Below are 21,951 nucleotides of genomic sequence, written 5' to 3' on the forward strand. Positions count from 1 at the left end.
TTTCATCATGACAACCGTATGCGTTTTCGCTTACATCGGCAGTTCACCATAACCACTAGGTCTCTGTATATGTGCGACGCTCAGTGGGGCCTCAACTGTGCATGGTATTCTAATCCAACGGCCAATTACACCTCCCGCTCACCATAGCCGTATGTGTCTTTGCTTAGCCTTGTTTCGTATAGTAACTGCAAGGCCCGTGTCTATGTGCGATTCTGGTAATGAGGTTTCGACCAGGAATAGGCAGACAGCCAAATGCACTCACATATGTCGCCCGTCTGACAAGCTCGCCCCCGAAAAATATACAAACACCCCAGGAGAATCGTTTCTAAGTGCTGTTTGCATGAGCACAATCGCACTGTGTAGTCAAACCCGTTCTCGTTTTCAGGAAACCACTTTCACTTAGGGAGGATTCTGAAAGGATAAATGTACAAGCGACCGTTTTATATCTCCTGAAACGTCATGAAAAAGACGCTATTGAGCAGTATTTTATAGGATAACCCACAAAATGCTGAATATGTCTCGCTGTCCACCATTCCCGGTCGCTCTCTACGCTGAAGATGGGGTCCTACTGTTAAAAAGTTGAACTTACTACTTGCTCGGTTACTCATCGGCTACAATGATGAATTCGTGTGTGCACCGATTATTCGATAAGGAAATTCAGTGATCAAGGACATTGTTGGACGTGGTAAAGCTAAAGCTGAAGAGGGATGTATCCCAGCTAGTCGTAAGACGGGGTGGCACGCACTCGAGCCCTTAGAGTTCAGGGACCCCATACATCCTCAAATGTGCACCCATCGATGTGGCCGCAGGGACAATCTAGTGAGTGGGCGGGAACATTGTGTCAAATCTGATCATCTAGAGCGCTAAACACTTGCTTCACTCTACTTCTTATCTATACTGATACCATGTAGCTTAACAAAATCGACATCTCCACCGTCCTCATCATAACTTAAAGCCGAACCATACTCCACAGCAGTACCACTCCCACCAACCAGGGACTTCTTCCTGGGAAACCGATGAGCTTGCAAATCAGTAAGTTTGTGGTCTTCAGCTTCCGGTTATATATGGAACGATTCCTCACCTCAGACACACACAACATGTTGAAAGCCGCTCGTTGCTTCAGGATACTCTGAAGCTCCAACTCGTGTCTGTCACAGGTTTGGGCTTCATCTAAACAATCATTCACCATGGCGTATTGCAACCCACCCTTACTTCCACAATCATTTCTACGATAATTGAATAAATGAGCTAACAAAGAAGTAACTCCTGATATGACGTACCAGTTTCTAGCTGCGAACTGCAAGGTTTATTATGTCTGATCGCGTGGGAACCAATATCCTTCAACGCACATCCAAGTAGCACACATCGCAAGAATGCCACTATCGTTGCCTCGTTCTCTAAGTAGACTTCACGTAATCCATGTCTTCAATGTGCCGTGCCTGTTCCATTCACATATGTCTTGCTTGATCGGTCTTTTTTTATCATTACCCATCCTTACATCCGCAAACCTTTCCGTACCATTTCCGCCCTTCTGCACCTCCTCTGCTTGACGTCGAGAAAAACTGCCCGGTTGACAACTCTCACTTCAACTACGCGCCCTCCCCGAAAAACATCTACACTGTGGTGAGCATTTTGCTTGGGGAAAGGCAACGCAGGAAAGAGGGAACTAAAATAGAATCGGTTTTTGCAAGACACCTGTGTCACTTGCCTGAGCCTGCCCCGGTTTTCGCGTATATCCGGAAAATTCTCCTATGAATGCGAAACGCCATTTATAGCAAAAAGACCAACAAAAGCTCACTAAATACACACGGTACCACATCTCCGGAGCAACTTGTTTTGCAAAAACTCAATGCCTTTCTTCGGGTTGTACTTGAGCCGTTCTTAAGTTACCTCATTATCAAAACCCGCAAAGCAACCGGACGTTTCACGATTTTTGCCAATTTATTGTCCCTGCATGTTCCAAGCTGCCTTAGTTGAGCACAATTTAGCAAATGCACGTCATTTATATGCACATACAAGCACACCCATTTGCACCGACCGCTTACATGTTACCTACACCTGAATATGGCCTGTCGTTTTCGTAATCGGACAGTGTCGCCTCACTGCAGTAGTTGGAAATTTTGACCACTCATGGCACTCTACGATTCCTGACAGCAGTACGATTCCCGTATACAATGTAAAAACGGCTACCTTATTGCCTCATTTGAGTGGCTGCAATGGATTACTCTCACTCCCTAGGTGGACCCAAGAATATACCTCATCTATGCTGGTCTTGATTAGTCACGGTTCCTTGGCCAATCCTAACTACTACGACAACTCCAAAAGGGTCGCTCAAGATTTCTATTTACAGGGCCTATCCACAAACTCAAATTTTGACGTCGCAAGGACGGTACTGCGACTGCCATAATCAGTCTTATTGCTTGCCCGTGGTTCACGGTATCCCTACTATTTCAAGACCCAGTATGCTACATGCGCCCGCAGATTTGGCTACACAGTGAGCACATGCTGGGCACATGTTCGAGAGAGTGATCAAGCGAGCAATGGCGGCTACGAAGCAGTTGGCTGCAAAAGAGGTGGAAATAATAATGTGGTCAGCGGTTTAAGTATGGATTTGCTAGCTTACCCATTCTGAATGAATGCAACTAGCTGCACAATGACCGCACACGTCCGAAAAATGGGTTGGCGATCACTTATGGCACCACAGGAGCAACAACTGATTCTGGAATGATGTGCGGAGGAATAGACCTCGTGTGAAGCCATTTTCAAATTATATCAGAACTCCGAATCCGGGAGCAAAAATACTGAATCCAAAACCTATAAAAATATTTGTCCCAATTCAAAGTTTTGTTTTTGTTTACGTTGATCGCTTCGTTTTGATCACTTTATTTACAAGCAGCCCTGGAGCTTGAAAACACCAGACGTGCCGAAAAAACAGAAAGCTTTTTGGAAACTTGGTTTTCCTCGCGGGGGCTTTTTTTTCCTGCATGAGTGCCTATAAGCTTTAGCAGGCAATGGTCGTAAGGCCGTCTCCGCAACTGGGAACGTGTGGGACTTCGACCGGTCAGCAGACGCTCAGGGGCTGGCTTTCGTAGCTAACCACACGAAATGTCTCAGCACCAAGAGTTCATCAAGCATCTATGTTGGACGCATGTGCCGGAGGTACGGAACACTATTGTTTTTCCTACTATGAATGATGCAAAGAGACTGCACAACTGCAGTGGTTGGGCCTACGCCTCTCTATCAAACGTTGTCAGAGGAATATGAAGCACCCAGAACGTCCTCCCTGGGTTAGACAAAATAGTCGGGCAATTTTCGTCACGTTTTGCCGAGATTTCAGCAGGTTTAGCTCTACTAACGCATACACTATAAAAACATCCACCACGATGGTGGTCGAAGGTTTTGGAGGATCACCCAATGGTAAAGCCAAGACATTATCCGGAGTGTCATCGGTTTCCTGTTGGACAACAAAATCCACTGGGTTGGAGCCTAAAAAAGAGGTTTAACTAGCCTTTGGGAAACACTCCTTATAAACAAATACTTTTTAAGCGAAATTACCAACTTTAGTTTAGTATTACTTCTTACTGCGCCCTCGGGGTTTTCACGGTCGTCAGGGTCGTCTGATCATCTTGAGCCCTACTGTATTGGTCTTAGTTCACTGCGCCGGGAAGTTACTAAACTCCTACTGTCGAAACAGTCATTCCAAACCACTTAGACCTTAACAAAATGTTATTTAACTAACCACGGACACTGAAATACGCATTATGCCTCAAAGGCTCTTGCAAAATTATCAGGTGCTGACTTTTTTATGCAACAGCCCTCCATAAACTAAGCCAGCAGCCTGAGCAGGTAAAACAAACTAATCCGTGATTTTAAAAGCGTGTTTTTCATCTGAAATTTCCTACCTAAACTTGCCTCACTTTTGAGGTTAACAACGTACCGAGATATTTATACCATCGCTTTGACCCCCACGTAACCGGATGCGTGCGCAGCCTCGGCGCTGAATTCTTGCGAACGCTGTGATCCCTGCGATCGCCTGCCATGTTGCCAAATCACTCCAAATCTTTCTAATCCTCACGAAGCGGTATAGACCACTGATCGGCTTCACCTGTCGGTCTCTATCTTCAACATAATGACTTTATACTTTGTTCGGCCCATTAGGTCAATTTTTTTTCAAAACCAGCTTTTTCCTTCATTCATTAAGAGGTTCATTCAGTGAGTGCCACTAACTGTGCGGCATCGTAAATGCCTGGTTTTTGGCTGAGCCAATATTGTTTCAGAGAGAATTGTGGCGGCCAGCACTGCAGCAAGTGCATATCTACGAGTTTACATACTCACACAATAGCCCAACTCGGGAAGCGATCCGATTCCCTGAGACCAACTTTGCTCTTCATCTCCAAGGTGAGTGACGCTTCGTGGCACACAGCTAGTTATAAAAAAGTTTCAAACTGCCCCCCATCACCTTCCACTCAGATCCCACAGAAACGACCACCGGCCATATTGACCGTATCAAAATACCTTTGCCGTCCAATTTTCGAAGGGCATATTGAAAATTTCTGCTCATGTGTAGCTAGGTCCAGTGTCATGCTTATGGCTCATCCAACCGTTCTGAATAGCCGGGACATGCTTTTTCCTTAACAGCGAAGCCCGACATGAATACCCGAAAATGTCTTACCTAATTCGGCCAAAGCATACCGTGAATAGGATAAAAACCCATTGAGGCTTCAATATAGTCTCAGCCCAGATAATCCCCTGACTACCAACATTGATGATACACGGGTGCGTAGGCAATACCGTGATAGTTCGTCCAATCTGGATGTCGCTGAAGGCAGATTTCCATAAATGGCAAGGAAAGGTTTTTCTCTGGGTATCGGACGAATGAGCATGACAGTCTTGCGTGGCACACTCTCGGCTTCAGTCAGAGCATGTCCACTGCTAAGTCCGTCAACTCTGGGACATGACTAGCTGGAGTTGACAGCTTACACGGCTTCCATTTTTATACCGCTACCGCCAACGTCCCTAAAAATTCTAATTTCCAATATTTTAGCATTTATCATAAAAATGTGTTACATTTGATGGCACACAAGAGACAATGCACAACTTCCAAGAAAAGCGCTCACGCTTTGAGCTTATCTGACGTTAGCGCGTTAATGTGCAGGAAAAAAGCATGACATAACTAGACAAGTATGTGTGGTTCGACCACAGATTGCCTACAGACGGTTATTGCCAGCGTAAAAGCTGACTTAAAGAGCACTGTGTCTTATACCGCGGCTTTCGAGTTTGGTGCGGTTGCAGCTTGCCAGGAGCGGAAATCATTCACATGCCTACATACAAAGCCAATAATTTGGCTTCCAAAGCCCACGACATGTAGGATGAGGGACGATAAATTACGAACAAATAAAAATACAGTTCATATTCACACTAGTCCTTGTACGACGAACTACAATGAGTCATTGTAAAAATATTGGTTGCGGAGAAGCACAGTGATCGTGCTAGGTTTAATAGCCGACCTATCCTGAAGCGCTGAGTTTAGAAACATCTGAGTACCTTTTCAGCTGATTGAAATCAGAATAAGCCACGGCAAGTTAAATATTTTACTCGCCTGTCACTGGAATGCTGCCGCGCATGCATTCAACAATCTGTGGGTAGGTTTGAAAATTATCGGGACAAAAAGCCAATTGTTGCCTGGCTCAATGCGATATTATGCGTTAGACACGCATTGAGGCTGGAGGCCCAACATACTCCGTCATATGCGCCAGGTTACCATCCTTACAAAGCTAGCTACTAGAAAACCGTCGGCCAATTTTTATGGCACGTAGTACGCAACGCCTATAAATATCTGCTGTTTTGTAGGCAGACAGCTATTGTGCTCGGGCTGATAAGCTCGAGCACTTCATCTGGCGTTGTCAACGTTGATCTTAGATCAGATCAGATCTTAGATAAATATCTGTACGGCGTGCCTCGATGCGGTATTTCGTCGAGAACAGACTTGACCTTAACTTTGCCTGGCAGTGGGGTAACTTGGGGTACGCTGAATCATATCTGGACCGCAAATTTTTGCCCACGCATGCCCATAATTGCAACCCTAACTGCAACTGGGACTAGTTCATTCTTTCTGGTCTGACCAACCTGGTTTTCCACCGGTTTGCCTCTTTTAGGAGCTCAATTCCATATACGGTGTTCGTTTGGCCCTATGCATTAGCGATACTACCCGTCGTTAGGAGCTCAATTCCATATACGGTGTTCGTTTGGCCCTATGCATTAGCGATACCTACCCGTCGAGACCATCCTTGCACTGACTTCCCTACAACTGTAAAACTAGTGAGTTCACTTCTTTTCGGGTTAAACCATATTCTCTAGACGAAACTTGCCATTTGCATCTCAATCCTTGCTTATTGTGACTTGGGCCATTTACTCAACCAATCAGGGTCACTCATGGCCAGTAATGGCTCTCAATTTTAGTTCACGTCAACCGGCTTCATCTTTGAATTAGTCGGAACTCATGTCCATTTTCCTAGTTTTCCTCGGTTCCAGCAACTTAGATGACTTTTCACGTAATAAGCATGCCTCTTTGAGTGCAACTTCCTCCTCGTTGTCTTGTTGCCTGCTGCGTTCAGGCCGTAACGACCCGCTCAAATCTCAATCATCATGGTGCCTGCAGGTTTGAAAGCTAACCTATTATTATTTTCATCAGATATTGCCCATTCTTTATGACACTGTCCTCTTTCGCGCACGCTTCAGTACCCGGAAGTCCCTTCAGCCGTGATTTAATATGACTGTAAACATACAATCATGCCAGAGGATATGCCACTCACGTGTTGGGAATAAACACTATCATTAATACTTTGGTTGTCGTGAGGGGTGTTCTGACGGCAAAAAATTCATACTTAGAGGTTTGACAGGGGTCTATGATCATACAGGTCTAGGCATGGGACAGTTGCGGCTCCCCGTTCTCTGAATTGTTATGTTAATACGCCAGCCTCATGTTCACCGATTTTGATCAGGGCACTGAGACCAAAAGATTTTTCCAAATAGCCCAATCGTCCTCCTGATTGGGTTTGGCCAATCCGTCAATGCAAGCCTACATGCAACTGTGACTTCAGGTCATGCAGAACCAGACTTTAGATACGTTAATTATGCACATTGGAAAGTACCTCGATTGCATTTTGCTACGCCCATCGTCCAAACCGCTCACCTTCGCTAACTTCACTCCTATTTTCATGGTGGCGTTTGAAGTACAAACTCCCAAATAAGGTGGCTGAAAGCAACAAATATACACTCGTTTGCAAAGTAATTTGGTTTTTCGAGAGACTCCCCTGGAACCCAGCTAAATCCCTCGTTTGTGACGTTGGCTGAAAGCAGCTTCCGCGCGTAAACGAGGTTCACTGCGATTCCAAAACCCAAATGCAAGATATAGCCGTCGTAATTAGGAGTACGGAAAGTTCATCCCACTTGCACGCTCAACCATAAACTTTGGATCATTACACCGACTTTGGGGAAGTGTGACGTTGCCGAAAAGCGCGCCTGTAGCCCTAATGAACGGAGGCATGGGCGCTCATGTAGGTTGTCCACGTTCAGCAGAAACGCACCACAATGATACTTGTGAACATCTTTCGCGGCGTTGTTCCCACCATTTGTTGCTTCAAAGTGGAGTTTAGTTTAGGTGCACTGAGTGCCACCACAGTTCTGGGTACTTTCCTGCTATTGGAGCCAAAGTGATCACAACGCCATCAGCCACCGATCGTGAATTTGAGCTGTGAACTATTCATCTCTTAGGCTTGTGCACATGGGCTTATTATTTTACCATCCGGTATAGGTTTGGGCAAAATTACCTTGGAAGACTAAACATGGTCCAGAGCATTTGGCTGCAAAAGGCTTTATAGTCAAAGCAAAGCGTCCAGCTTTGCTGTAAAATGTAGCCAACTTTTGGGTATGTTGCCCTGAGTGATCTCACGAGCAAAGGTTATCAAACACAAGGCGTTTGTTCAAAACCACAGTACTATGGGCACGATGCTCAGGTGCTGAATTTAAACAACCTAAACACGTAAAGCATATTTGCTGTAGGTGTGATAGATAATATCACAGTGAACAAATTTCACAGTGCCCCAGAAATCTTTCAAAAAACAATTTGGAGACAAGGCTGAGAAGGGCTTAATTTTTCCTACGTCCGCCCTTTCCATCCACATGCATTTTGGAGGATCCTTCATCAAATCCTTTCGTGGGGTATCAAGGGTTGCCTTTAATATTCACAGGTAGAGTTCATCCATGAAACATGTGGGCTTTTGATTGCAGTACCTTTCTTTGGAAAAACTTGTGTGATGGGAAGGTGGTACTAGTCACAACATCACCAGCCGATACGCTGCGCTCGCTCAACAAAGGAAGCTGAAACAAATACCATGTACTATCATACTTCTATAGAACCATTTAGACTCTGCTTCACCGTGCAAAAACTCACCCGGTTCTCCTTTGCAGAAAAAGGTTACTCGTTCGTGCAAAATAACCCGGGTCTGCGAACTAATTGTACTCGATGAAAGAAAAACATCATCGTTGATGTTCTTGAATTTGCTTTACCCCACAGACATCACCATTCAGTTTTGTGTGTTCGCCATTTAAGGTGATGCGCACTGCGTGCTCACGCGCCAGCCGTCCACCGTGTTCAATGCCTTCCAAATAGCGTGCTGTAGCCTGTGAAGCTGTTTAAGTCGAGCGTTTATAATGTTACCAGAACGGATGAATTACCTGTTTGCAAGTAATACACAGACCGTTCGCAAGCAAGCATGACAGAAGTTTTGAGTCAGTGCGCCCCAGTAGCAGCGTGCAGTCACGAAACCTAAAAAGTCGTAACATGTCTACCGCTTTATTGCTGTCGAGTGTGACCAGTGGTTTGAACACAGTCCTGCAAACTTGTGACTTTGTCTTAGGGCAATGAAGAAAATGTCCGATTGATCCGTGCGGTTTTTATAACTTAAACATAAAAATAATTGCAGGACGCCGCAGCCATGGACTGCATGGACTTCACCGTACTGGTCACATGGTTTTCTGAAGGAAGCTCCACGTCACAGTGCCCAAAAAGCTTAGTTAAGCGAGCAAAACTGGCGTTAACGGCCGTCTGCCCATAAACTTATGGCCTGGCTGGTCGACACCCATGCCGTGTGGATACGTGAAGATATCTAACTTGCATCTGTCCAGGGAGCTTTGTTCAAAAAACGTTTTACTGGAGATGATTTGCTTAATGCGTGGCAGCAAAGCCTACGACATCCAAAAGCCGTCCAAATAAAATGAATTGTTGATACCTGGGAAATTGACCGTCGGTATTCACCTAACTAAACACGAGCCCAGAGTCACCCAGCTAGCTATGCACAAATGCACTGTCAAGTATACCCACCAAAATGTAAGCCCTTTGAATACGTAATGAAAACATTTTCGCCAGCAATTTTAGCGGTAGTTGTCAGTCGGGCGTCCGATGATTGGCCCGGAGTAACCTGCTCCGCATTTTACCAAGAGGGTGCGCAATGTAGCGGTGAATAGCGACGTTCAACTTGTCCTCCTTCAACTTCTTATCTATTGTCAATCAGTTCTATAAAAATGTAGCCCGTTTATGGTGATAAAAGAGGTGATATAAAGCAACCGCAAGATCAGACAATCACTTATTTGTAGTAGGACACGTCTCAAGAAGCTACCTAAGAGCCACAGGGTGTTCAGCAATATTTATCTGGTGCGCCTTCGGATTGCACTAAGAGAGAACAAGTGAGAAGCGATTAAAGTTCTTGTTCATTATGTGAGTGAAGCACACAACACATGCACCTTTATGGGCAAATGGCCCCATTATATCCACAAAAAGAGTGAAATTGTCAAGCAGCTCACTGAAGGTTTTTCATGTATGGCGCTCGCTATAGCCGGATGAAATAAAATAAACCGGAATTTTTAGTGGAATGAATCCACTAGAGCAGGTGGGTCATTAAAATAAACCCCCACTTGTTGAGTTCCTAAGACCCAAATATGTGAGTTCTGAGCTACCAAAATTCGAGGCATTTTGGATCACATAATACAGTTGAGAACAACCCTCAGTAGGCTATTGCTTTAGACTAAAAACCATCGCACATTCAGGTAACCTGGCGCTTGACGATCCAACCCTGCCAACTTCAGCAAATCCATCAGCATAATTCTGTTGTACTGCTTTGGAGCAATGAAGCGAGTCCGTGAAACGGAATATATTACCAAGCAACCGCAACGACAATCTATTACAATGGGCGGGCCGAAAAGCTGTACGGCGCAAACAGAAAAACCGCGCAGTTAGTCGGGAACTCCATGGTAAAATAAACAAACAAATCGGGTTCGGCTGAAGCAAATTCGCGCGCTACACCTAAAAGCACCTCATCGTTAGGTACAACAATGCTTTGTATGACCCTTTTTAAGGAACCAGTGTGGCTAATCCAACTTCGTCAATTGCCTGCACGTAGCCAATGATATAACACGCACCCAAAGGGCCGGTATATCGCTTCCTTGGCTTCCGTTGTCCACCTGCCTTGATTTCCGAACACGTGTAGTCGTGTGATTTCACCTTTGCATTTAGCACACATAGAAAGTCCCTCATGTCCGTTACAGAACTATAAGTCTCCCAGTTGACTCCGTTTACATGATCCTCTCCTGCACCGTTGACGTGCCTCATCGTGCGCTTCTCCTTCCCTGTTCTAGTCCCTCTTGATAAAGGTCGCATTTGGCCCTCAATATTATATGTACAGAGTGCAAACGCTGACCGCATATGAATGGGTACCTGCAAACTCATTGCACAAAAGCACAGAAGATTTCCATCACCATCGGCAAGTTCTCTCCAGGATCTTCCTTATCCATTACCAACCACTCGTTAAGTCGGTGTCATGAGCCATGAAACCAATAAAACTGCCGTTGATTGGGTTTCTTACCGAAACGTTTGATGACTAGCTGCCAACAGCGAACTCCGATTCTACACCCAGAAAACCTTTTTGCTATCTGTTTAGGATACTATGGTCTACCATGCCCTGAAGTGTCAGCACTTTGATGGTCATAGTCATCGAAAGCTTTGATACGATTGTTCCATGTGTCCACGGCGAAAGATGTTCATCGATCCTCTGATTGCCAATTGTCGTTACAAATCTTCTTGGATTCCATACAGCGTTGGTATATGTGCGGTTTGTGACGTTACTTTAGCCCTCGTTCCAACGATCTTTGGCGGAAGCAAGTAGTGCATCTTGGGGGACATATCACGTTTTATCCACTGATGTTTGATAATAATATTTCCCCTAGTGGCCCTAGGCATGACGAGTGCTGCGGTGCTAGAGTCCTCCGACCTCTAGCGTTACACGCTCCTGTTCATACTTGAAATTTTGTGCGGTCCTCATAAAAGCCTAGGTTCCTCCTTCCGCCGGCATCCACAATATAGGTGTATGCAACCTTCCGCGGTTCAAGGTATTATGCTGTAATTTTAGCAAGTCTTTGTGATCCCGTTACAGGACAAAGCTACTGGTGCCGTGTCGTTCTGGTCTGTCGCTATATATCGCTTCGTAAAGAAAAGTTTGCTGGCACTATTTTCAGACAAGTACAATCTCTTGACAACGCGGGGGAAGCTGGTAGTTCGGCAGCATTGTAGTCTGCTATAAGTCTGCCTTGCTTATGGTCTGCAACTTATATAGCTTTTCTTACAGAATACGCCCCCCAATATGAACTGCTTCTCGAGGGGACTAGTATTGCTTTGTGCTACCGTGAGTGTGCTTCCCTGTCCAATATTGATTAAGCACAACTCGCTTATCCCATTTATCCCGTTTTTCGTCTGTGTTGTAGCCTGCAGCACTACAATTTCCATAGGAAAACAATATGACACAAATATGTAGTTGCTGACAGATGACAGGATTTGGAGAAATTGATCACCTCACTAATCAGCACAGTCAAGTTCGAGGCATTCTAAATTTTGAAAGCGTTTCATCGGCTTTGTCTCTAAGGAACAAGATAGTTAGTCAACTGGCTCACCGGCTTCAACAGATCATTTCCCGGTGACCATTTCCAATTCTCCTTCAGCTCTAATTGGACGGCTAGCATCGCCATCTCATACAATATAACACATAATACTCTACTCTCAATTGAGCACTTGCTATGGTTGCTTATCTGGCGGCTATAGTGCACCGTTGTAAGCGGAATGCTTTGCCTCTATCCAACGGAGCAGGATTTATATCCCTACCTACGGTCGCCATGAAATCATTCTGCTCCCACTATCTGCCTTGAACTGTCCCACAGTCTCCCTGCAACCAGAAGACCCGCCGAACTCAAAGGTGATAGCCTCTTTCGCCCATTATCTTGGAACTTTATCAGGCCTCTTTCAAGGCCGCCTTTTTCTGGCCTTAAGAGAAAGTCATCAGGATGGTCAACTACGAACAACTTCGTCCACATCGGAACAAATCCTCCCAAAACCCCTCACGTCGTCCGTGGCACCTATAACTTATTACCCCACAATAAGTATTATAATGTTTTTTCCCAGCCTGTGGGAAGCATGCCGTCAGGCATGATTCATAAGGTTAAAGACAGAGTAAAAGCATGACTGGCGGGGATTATGAGTACAGGGGGTTGGAAAAAGAGAGCGTCAAACGCAGTGAGCATTATCCGATGTTGTCGTTATCACCACTGAACCATCATGAGGGCACTTTTACTATGCGTTCGTTGGAGAGAATATCGAGCAAGATCAGATAATTAAGTTTGAAGGTGGCAGGCAAAAATTAACCTAGGAAGGGCAAAACGAGAGTCTCCCGGCCTGACACATGACAAGAAGGGTGTGAATGGTGGAAAACTGGAAACCAGAACATCAGATCTGGTGAAGCAGCAGAGTTGGCTTCAGCCAGCCGGTCAAACTGAACTTGAACCCTAAACAACCGCCGAGGTTTCGTGGCCTTGGAAAGGATGAGAGCGGACCAGGTCGTCCATGACCGACACGGGCGTAGTTCAAAAATGGGGAATATTAGGAAGTGGGTGAGATCAGTAAAGCATTATGAGTTTGAGAGGACATCAGAAGAGATAATGTGCATGAATATGCACAGAAAAAAACTGATGTTCACCACGTTTGGGGCGATGAAAAGAAGTGATTATAAGAGATAGGATAGGGATGGATTTGTGCTCAGTAGACTGGCGACCAAACATGGGTCTGGTTTGCTAACATACGATTTTAAAATACAAGAGATCTAGTGAGAACGTTATAAGCACGCAGAGTGGTGGTGTGGTAAGGGAAACCAAACGTATAAGAACTGATGGGGGTGAACTTCCGAGATAATGGACTGGCTAATCTGGCATTTATTGCGATTCGGACAGTAGCGGGAAAGTGACTGTAAGAGAAATAGTCACCCGTCCCCGAAGCACCCCTATCAACTTCAAGCTGATCAGTGATGCACGGCGAATTAAATGCCTTTTCGCATCTGAATACTGGTAGCGGAATGTTGGGAACCTCTGTATACATATATTTCTCATTGTATATGTTCACTCTTGGAAGCAGTTGGTAAGTGCGCGTGATTAGTTTGGTTAACTAAGTGGACTATGGTGCGGTACAAACCGAATTATGACAAGGGAGCTACAGCTCCGCACTTCGATGTAACTCATGGGCATCACAGAGTTCTCAAGCCATCGCTTCTGCGTGCTCAACGAAATTCTTTTCTCAACAGATGGAAGACCAGGTCTTTCTTTCTGGTTTTCCATCGCCCGTAGCTTATAGCTCAGTCAGTTAAATGACAATCGGGTGAACAGGAAGACGTTTTAGAAGCTGGAGGTACATACAGCGGAACAAGAGCAGGGTTATTTCCGGCATTTGGACAAAAAGAAGGGCTCAGTTGCAGGAAGTTCCTGAAATTCGGTATTCTTAGGCAATTTTCCGACGCTTCCTAACATTGTTTGGAAATTAGACATTAGCCGAAGGACAGATTGGCACAAAGCAAATACTTTAACTTCAATTCTGGGCGGCTGTGGGGTTTAAGATTCAAGATACCCAGGGTTTCCACCAGTAGTGCACGTCGTTAAACCTGAGCCGTCGCTGTAAGGACTTCTGGGTGATTTGCGGTGATTACCAGAGTTCTCAACATCATTTGCAAATGCAAGCTTTGAAATCCTTGAAACAGCGACATACTCGATGAAATGCCGAAGCCCCGCAGCTTTGTCTCCTCACCTCCATTACACAGTCAAACCACCAAGACGCATTTTCTATACCGCTCCTGACAAGGGTGACCCCATGTCATCCAAACTTCCAATGAATTGGTAGCATATTAATCATCCTTTGGATTCTCCTCCCCCACCCGGGAAAAGCTGGACGCTTAGCAAAACCGTAGATATAAGCCGCTGCCCACCAGCCTGCGGCCTTTCACTAATGTATGAGCTAACCGAGTCAAATGAATCCACCAATTCCTTTGTGGTCAATAGGAAAATTCGCGGTGGCCATCGGCTGGACGGTCACCAGAAATAAGTATCAAATATTTACTCGGCCGTCGTAAATCCAAGAAATACTAGCCATTTAGGTGAAAAGTGTTTTCGGCCCATGTGCTGCTGTTCACGCCACTGAACTGACCTTCAGATTAGCCTCATTCTGCGGGCTGCGGCTACCCCTCTGCCCCGTAACCCGCTGAGCTATGGGTGGACCGCCTGTGAAACGGCCAAGAAGAGATGAGAGAGTGAGCTTAAGAGAAGATTTTCTATATGATTTATTACACAGAAAACCGTGCCAATCTTGAAGCGTCTTCAGTCGCGGGAACTCGGTTCGCGAACTAAATTGTCCGTAGCGGATATTCCAGAGGTCCCATTTCGCTTGCCGTCGGCATGGAAGAAGAGGTCTGTGGACCCTGGTGCACGTAACAAGATATTCGCGTCGCAGTGGATTACGTGTAATCACGTCGTTTATGGGACGAAATGCAATCGACTTGTCTTATATGATACCTCATCAGATTCGAGCCTTGAAATCCCTTTGATCAGTTCAGGAACAAGGTAATCACAATTTTCAAGGTTGTCTTAACAGCTCCAAGGGAGTTTTTTGGCCGAAGTTCTTGTGGTATTCATGCCATCCAAGCTAACCCATCAAAAAGTCTATTAGCGACGGGTGGTGCCGACGTCAATAATATTGGAGTCTATGCACTGTCGGAACTCTCCCCACTCTGCCTTTTGAAGGTGAGCTTTCATCTAAACTGCAAGCGTTAAATGTGATGGTACTCTCAATCAGTAGTCTCCCAAACCCATGATTGCTAAATCGCTTGTGGGCATTTAAAGTGTTAGTACGAAATGATATAGACTCATGCAGTGTTGAAGATATTTGGAGCGTAAAAATAGTCGGGATAATGTTGAATCTCTCCACGCCCCTCGTAGTCTAGTGTTTTAGGACCAGGCGTCACTGGCTGAGATACCTGACCGTGTAGTGTTGCTGGTGCTCATTCAGTTCCTAGACACTTAATGTTGGGACACAGTCGATTCGGACATCATGCGGCGAAGTTGCTAGCAGCGAAAATCTACCGCCGCCCGCCACTATCGAGATACCTGATTGGAATCTACTGTCATACACTTGTCCACTGCTGATTTCCAGGTTTTGCTCAACGGCTCAGTATGGCTAGATGGTCAGTGGTTAGAGCGCGAATTTACTGACTGGAAGGTCCTAGTTTCGAGCCCGACCTCTGCATCTCGACTTCCCGTGCCTAGGATTGGGCAACCTGGCAGTATCCCACTCTTTGTGCAACCTTCGGGTGGCAACCAGTTAGGCACCGAAAAGGTGTTTATCAAAGGTACCCATTGGCTTACGGACTCGGCAATCAAACAACCATAGGAAGAAACGCCTTCCCGGTGGCGTGATATCGGATCTTATGGGCTACTAGACAGGTATATCCAAAGCTGTATTTGCTAGCATAATTTGTGTGTTACATAACCAGATCAACCCCTTCCAGGTATTAAACCTCTGGTAAGACCCGTTTTTTTATGCCTGGGGACAAATTTTCGCCAGTTACAACCACAATCCAATTCGACGCATTACTTGACACCAGATAAAGTTGTGTCACAATAGACCGGGAAGACTGACGAATCCAGAAGATCAAGGAGATGGAAAGATTTAAAATTATTAGAAATATCCGCGGGTTGTTCCATTTGATTTTTTAGACAAGCGCTCGGAAGCACCTTTTCTGTCAAAGTACCAAGGGCCATAATGACTATCTGGTATCCAGCAGAGAAAGTTTCGGTCATTGGGAAGGATACCTCAAACAACAGTTCAGACGGTCATCTGACGTTTTGAATTCGGATCATCGATGTTTGACAGGAACATGGCCTGTGAAAGTTGGGCCCATTTCAGCCTCGGATAGGTCCGAGTGCATGTAGCCGAGTGTGGTCCTTCTATTCCCGACGTCCTTCCACTTAACGTGTTCAAGCATGGTGGTAAATTCCTCCGTCAGAGGAAAAGACCGTTTCAGACAAATGGGGTGAGTCGTTCATATTGCCCATGTTCAAGAAGGGCACCGCAGTGTGTAGTAACCACAGAGGTTTCAGTCTGATTTCCCGTGTAACAAAAATTTGGCCTCAATACTCTATCGTCTTAAATCGGCACGTGACATGCTCCGGCAGATATCGCACCTGGTCCAGACGGTTTGCACCCTTCACTGAAGGTGACAAAGCCATCGTAACTGACTTGACGACCCTACGCTGAATTATCTGAGGTGAGGAAAAATTCCAACCGAATGGAGTACCTTGTCGGTGACTACCACATTCAGAAGAGGTGCAAGAACAGCGTACGAAAATCACCGGGACGCCAGACTTGTGGCCATAACTTCCAAGGTATCCTCTGATATTATCCTGCGGATGTTGGTCGCTCATCACGAAAGTCAGACTCGCGAGAATCAAGTTGTATTTCGTCCGAGCCAGGGTTGAATCGGTCATATCTTCACTTTGCGGCTGGTACTGGAACTGTCCTACTCCTCCCTACGGCCAACAGTGATTGTCCTTCTCGATTTCAGATCTGCTTTTGACTCGTTGATAGTCAGGAACTGTGGCAGTGTCTGATCGTTGGCTTGTTCGCTGAGCTGTGGCAGTATCTTGCAATGAACACCGTCCCTTCTAAATTCCTCTCATGGAAAAGTTCCCTTGGGCGTGTACGTGTCGCCGGTGGATTTTCCTAAGTTCACTTCTTCTAGTGAAGTCAGGCAGGAGTATTTTATAACGCCCATTATCTTCAACTTCGTAGCTGTGCTTCTTGAGCCCTCGTTACCCGCCTTTTGTGTTTTTGAGATAGACATACTTCCGTGGCGTTCGCTCACGGACATTAAGTGCGCTACTGATATTGTTCTCCTTGGGTCAGACCGTCTAAAAGTGCAAACTACCTTAACTAATCCAAATGAACCTGCAAAATGTCTCAGTGGTTAAGGCGCGAATTTACTGACCAGAAGGTCCGTAATTCTACCCCGACCTATGCATCTTGGGCAACCTGGCAGTATCCTATCCCTCATAATTCCTTTTGACGGCATGGCAGCTAGGCACCAGGGGGGTGCTACGGCTGGACGATTTTTTAAATGACCTTGTACAAAGTTCGGCATAGATTTCGCACCTTTGAAGTGTAAAGCGTTACTGTAGGGCTGGGTGGGATCGAGCCCGAACTTCATACTTTCAGGTGATAAGTTCTGGGTGGCTGCATAAGTCCGAGAGGACTGGCGAAGTACAGTCTTCTCCCGAATTATGAAGGCTAGACTATCGTTCACCAAACTCTGGCATATGGGGCGCCAATAGGACAGATTGACCGTCAAGAGTGTAGTGTACAATGCTACAGGCCGATCTGCCCTACTTTATGCTTAAGAGACGTGGCTACTGCGTGTGAAAGATCTTCGGAGACTGTGAGTCTGACCATCGGTGCCTCCAAAACATTGTATCAGTCTGATTTAAACGGCACATCAACAATGCTGAGATAAACAGATGGTTTTCTGTAAAGTTAACCCTTCCTCAATAGGTCAACTGGTCACACTCCACAGGTTACGCTGATTGGGCCATGTATTTCGTAGTTCACAGGACCGTTTGCCTACTAGAGCTCTCTTTGTGCATCCTTTTTTCGGATACAGACGACCCAGGGAGAGATCAATCAAATATTTGGCAATGAAGCACGAAAGCTCTTATTATTCAACTCAGTCGAGTTAATAACTGCTGTCTCCTCGGATGGGGACCGCAGGAAAAAATATACCAACGGTTACTGACCATGCAATATATGCCCGTTTCATGCAGCCGATAGCGACCTTGCATCAAGGCTATCGCCTGAATCCATATCCCTTACTCCCTACTATGCTAGTCTATCAGATTAATTTGTCCTCAGCACTCTGATTAGACCATCGCCCCAAACGCATGGCTTTCATCCCCTTTTGTTTCTTATCCTCGGTGAACGAAGCTGCAGCATTTGAAATCACTGCACTTCGGTGCGTGGATCGTGAACCGACTGACTTGATAACCGGTATGTGTACAGAAGGTCAATAATCTCGGTTTTCTTTCAAGGATTGAATACTTTCTATCAACCAATACTTCTGACTGTGCTTACTCGACAGACAGGCTCCAGAAGTTCATGAACCTAACCGGTCCATATATTCACGCACTTTTGGGAGCGTGACCGTATTGGGGGTTCTTGCGGCAGTGGAAGATCAGGTCTACACTGGTGTTACTATCTTTGTTGATGACGATGGTGATTGATGATGGTGATGATGACGATGATGATGGTGATTGGGTGTTCTCCAATACGTCATCTAAAGAGTGTTGCGTTCAGTCTCTATTTCTGTTCAACTTCTTTGAGACAAACCTTGAAGATCCTTCAGAATCCCGGTATGCCAATTTTCGCTGATGAGAATCTTGTCGATGCACACAACATCGTCTTCATCTTTGGAGATGGCCGAACATTTGAACAATCTGACAATCATCGCACCATCTTTTGGCATGCGTCTTGCACCTACAAAGGCATGCTTCAAGGGGTGCAGTTTATGAACATGCCTCCTAACATTCAAGAGAAAACACTCAATACTGTAGAGAATTTTATATACCTCTGTAGCTGCATTGAATTTGGTGGAAGTATATCTAGTGCATTCATTGCACGAGCTATCGAAGGCCTGAATCACGTTTATCAATTCGCGTCGTTTGTGGCGTCAAAAATTTGTTGGTTCTCAATGGCTGCTTGCATCAGGGTGCTTTGGGGTTCCTGTGTGACTGTGGCGATGCGGGATTTCGGCCACCGATGCCTCAGAAGCGTTGTCGATGGCATCGCAAATTCATAACAATGTCCCTTGAAAACCATCGTTTTGTTAGGCAGTAGATATTTCAGTCGCGTCAAGTATTCATCATCATCATCGACAGCATGACGTCAGTGTTCAACACTGATGCTTCACTGCCGTAGCAGTCAAGTATTCAGTGCCATCAACTGCTGTGTCTCGACCATGTGCTCTTCATGGCCCATGTACCAAGACGAGTATGGTTCTCCGTGCCTCCTTTGAGATGGCGCACCCTGCGAGACGGCTAACGTGTGACCTGACAGGAGGGTATGGAAGAAAACGAAGAGTTTCACTGTAATCGATGCTGTCCACTTTCCACGGTATGGTTTCTGTGACCATTCCTGCGCTTGACTGGAGGTTTGCGTGACGTTGCGATTAGTCGGTTGCATTGGTGTTTTATGTTTCTTCCCAGGTTTGATTGGGCATTTCAAGGTGTAGTCGCTTCGTGATTATTGTGGCTGGACTTCATTAGGTCGCTTCCCCATTCACTCTTTCGTCTTAGGGCTCTAACTGCAAATGAATGAACTTTTGGTGATGGTGTAATTAAAAACTATTAGGCTCTCCGAAATGTCACCCAGACAAAGACTCATCCGTATATTTACTATATAGATATCGACCATGTAACCTTAGGCTGGACTCCTCAGCCGCCCCCCTGGGTCGTGTGTCACAATCCATTTGGTGGTTTACATAAAGAGGGTTGGGAATAGGGATGCCTTTTATTCCGATACGTAAGTGAAAGTCGGAAAGATCCTCTCCGTACACTGTCTCCAAGGCTTGATTCTCGGAGTAATATGACCCGGCCAATGTGGTAATCGTGTTGAGCCATGCACTTCCTAACCGTTTGCAGCACATTGCCCCCATTCGCTGAGGCGTGTGTCGAGTAAAGACTATTCTGACACGGTCAGTCCACGACCATGAAGGTTCCCACCAGTCAACGCAGTTGCGTTGATAACGACCGCCCCGGAACGAGACAGTAACCCGTTAGCGAGTCTGACAGATATGACCTTATCACGCAGCCCGTGGTGGTACCGTACCAGATTTGTTGACTTGAATGTATAGCTCCTTCACTCTATGGTTTGTCACATGCAGCACAATCTAACGTCGGTGGACTGGTTGGGTCATTGTCTTCTAGGTGCAGCTGTCGTTTCACTATTCTGCTGCCATCAGTGAATGAAACCAACATGCGGAACTACTGTATCTTAGTACTTGGTTAACGGCTGAGTAACTGTCTGCTTTATAGTGAAGTACGTGATGGTCGGTCGGACCCAAAGTGGTGTTCCGGCGTGCAACCCGGACTGAAGATGTTGTTGGTATGTTGTTTGCTGGGTCGGGAGTCCTCCTGACTCGACGACATGCTGGGATGTCTCAGCTGCAGTTTGAGCGGAAACACTGTGTCGATTAAACGGATTTCTCTATACTTACTGCAACCCAGCTAAAGTGCCCGAAGCTGACAGGGAAGCTCCAATCTTCTAGATGTGGCCAAATGGTTTGCATAATGGCTTAGAAGTGTGTGTACGCAGACTGGATGCTCATTTCTAGCGGCTTTTATGTCCTCCTGGTCGATTATTTTCGTGATCTTTTCTGTCGGGACACTACATTTGACGTCGTATGGCGTCGTTGGGGTTGGAGGCATGACTTTCCGAGATCTGTTTGGTGGTCGCTTCAACACTTGGATGCCTTGTTCTCTCACTCGCATTTTTCCACCAGAATGAATAATGTGTCGTGATGAACTTTGCATGACAAACTTTGAGGGCTTTCATGTACCCGACTTATTCCTATCGGTTCCAAAGAGTCGCCTCCATATGCGGATCCTTACATTTTCTTGCCTTTTTAGGTTTAAAAACTTTTGTGGCCGTTCCAACCGAAGCTGGTAACATGCCTATTGGGATGATCGTGCATTGTTGACTTGTGAAGAAAGATGCAATGCATGGTTAGATATCCCGTCTATCTGGCTGCATGGATTCATACCAAGTTCAGTCGGTTATTTGTTGGATGAAATACCACAGGGAATCCGTGGAAACCTGGTGACCGTTCATCAGGTTTTGATTAACGAAAATGAGCCTGGTGCTAGTCGTGCATGATAGTACCTTGATCCGCATCTTTCAACGGTGCGGTATTCTGCTATGCTCTCTAATGATGTATCACTCAGACTTGTCAGTTACACCGGAATGGAGAAAACAAACTACCTTATGGAAGTTGTAAAGGGAACAACTGAATCGTCCCGTGATATAGACTCAAATGAACCAGTGTAAAAGAGCGAGCAGTTCAATAGGATGTCAACGGAATGGAGAAACGGTTGAGAAACAGGGTTTCATTCTGTAAGATAAGTTGTTGGCAAAATGAGTTAGTTCATTTGGAGGTAGTCTCCCCAACATTTTCAAGCATTTAAGAGAGCGACGCTTTTGATGCAGTTGCAACTTATGCCGCGCGGCTGTGAAGCATCGGTGTTGAACACTGATATCACGCTGTCGATGATGATGATGAGGAGGAGGAAGTGACCTGAACCGCGGTTTTATTTTTGGACACAGTCATTCCGTGGGATGAGATGGCTCGGTGGTTAGAGCGTGAATTTACTGACCGGAAAGTCCGTGCTTCTATCCCGACCTCTGCATCTCTACTTCCCCTGTCTAGGCTTGGGCAACCTGGGAGTATCCTAGCCCGCATGCTTCCTTCTGGTGGCAAGGTAGCTAGGCTT

At 45.7% G+C, this 21,951-nt stretch overlaps 2 protein-coding genes across 2 annotated transcripts in view; one reads left to right on the plus strand and one right to left on the minus strand.

Moving 5' to 3' along the window:
* Positions 1 to 4,242: 4,242 nt before the first annotated feature.
* The window catches only part of T265_03823 (hypothetical protein), a gene marked incomplete at both ends in the record, with an annotated part of 23,565 nt that continues 5,856 nt past the window's right edge, over positions 4,243 to 21,951 (plus strand). The window contains 3 exons of the mRNA XM_009168394.1: positions 4,243 to 4,398; positions 14,741 to 14,979; positions 15,018 to 15,159. Coding sequence (XP_009166658.1) covers positions 4,243 to 4,398; positions 14,741 to 14,979; positions 15,018 to 15,159 — 537 coding nt within the window. The remainder of the gene's footprint in view (positions 4,399 to 14,740; positions 14,980 to 15,017; positions 15,160 to 21,951) is intronic.
* T265_03824 (hypothetical protein) lies at positions 20,689 to 20,952 on the minus strand (the record flags this gene model as incomplete). Its single annotated transcript, XM_009168395.1, has 1 exon — positions 20,689 to 20,952. One exon carries the CDS (start codon positions 20,950 to 20,952, stop codon positions 20,689 to 20,691), a length of 264 nt encoding a protein of 87 aa, XP_009166659.1.

Source organism: Opisthorchis viverrini, assembly GCF_000715545.1.
Source record: "Opisthorchis viverrini unplaced genomic scaffold opera_v5_56, whole genome shotgun sequence".
In the NCBI taxonomy this organism is placed as follows: domain Eukaryota; kingdom Metazoa; phylum Platyhelminthes; class Trematoda; order Opisthorchiida; family Opisthorchiidae; genus Opisthorchis; species Opisthorchis viverrini.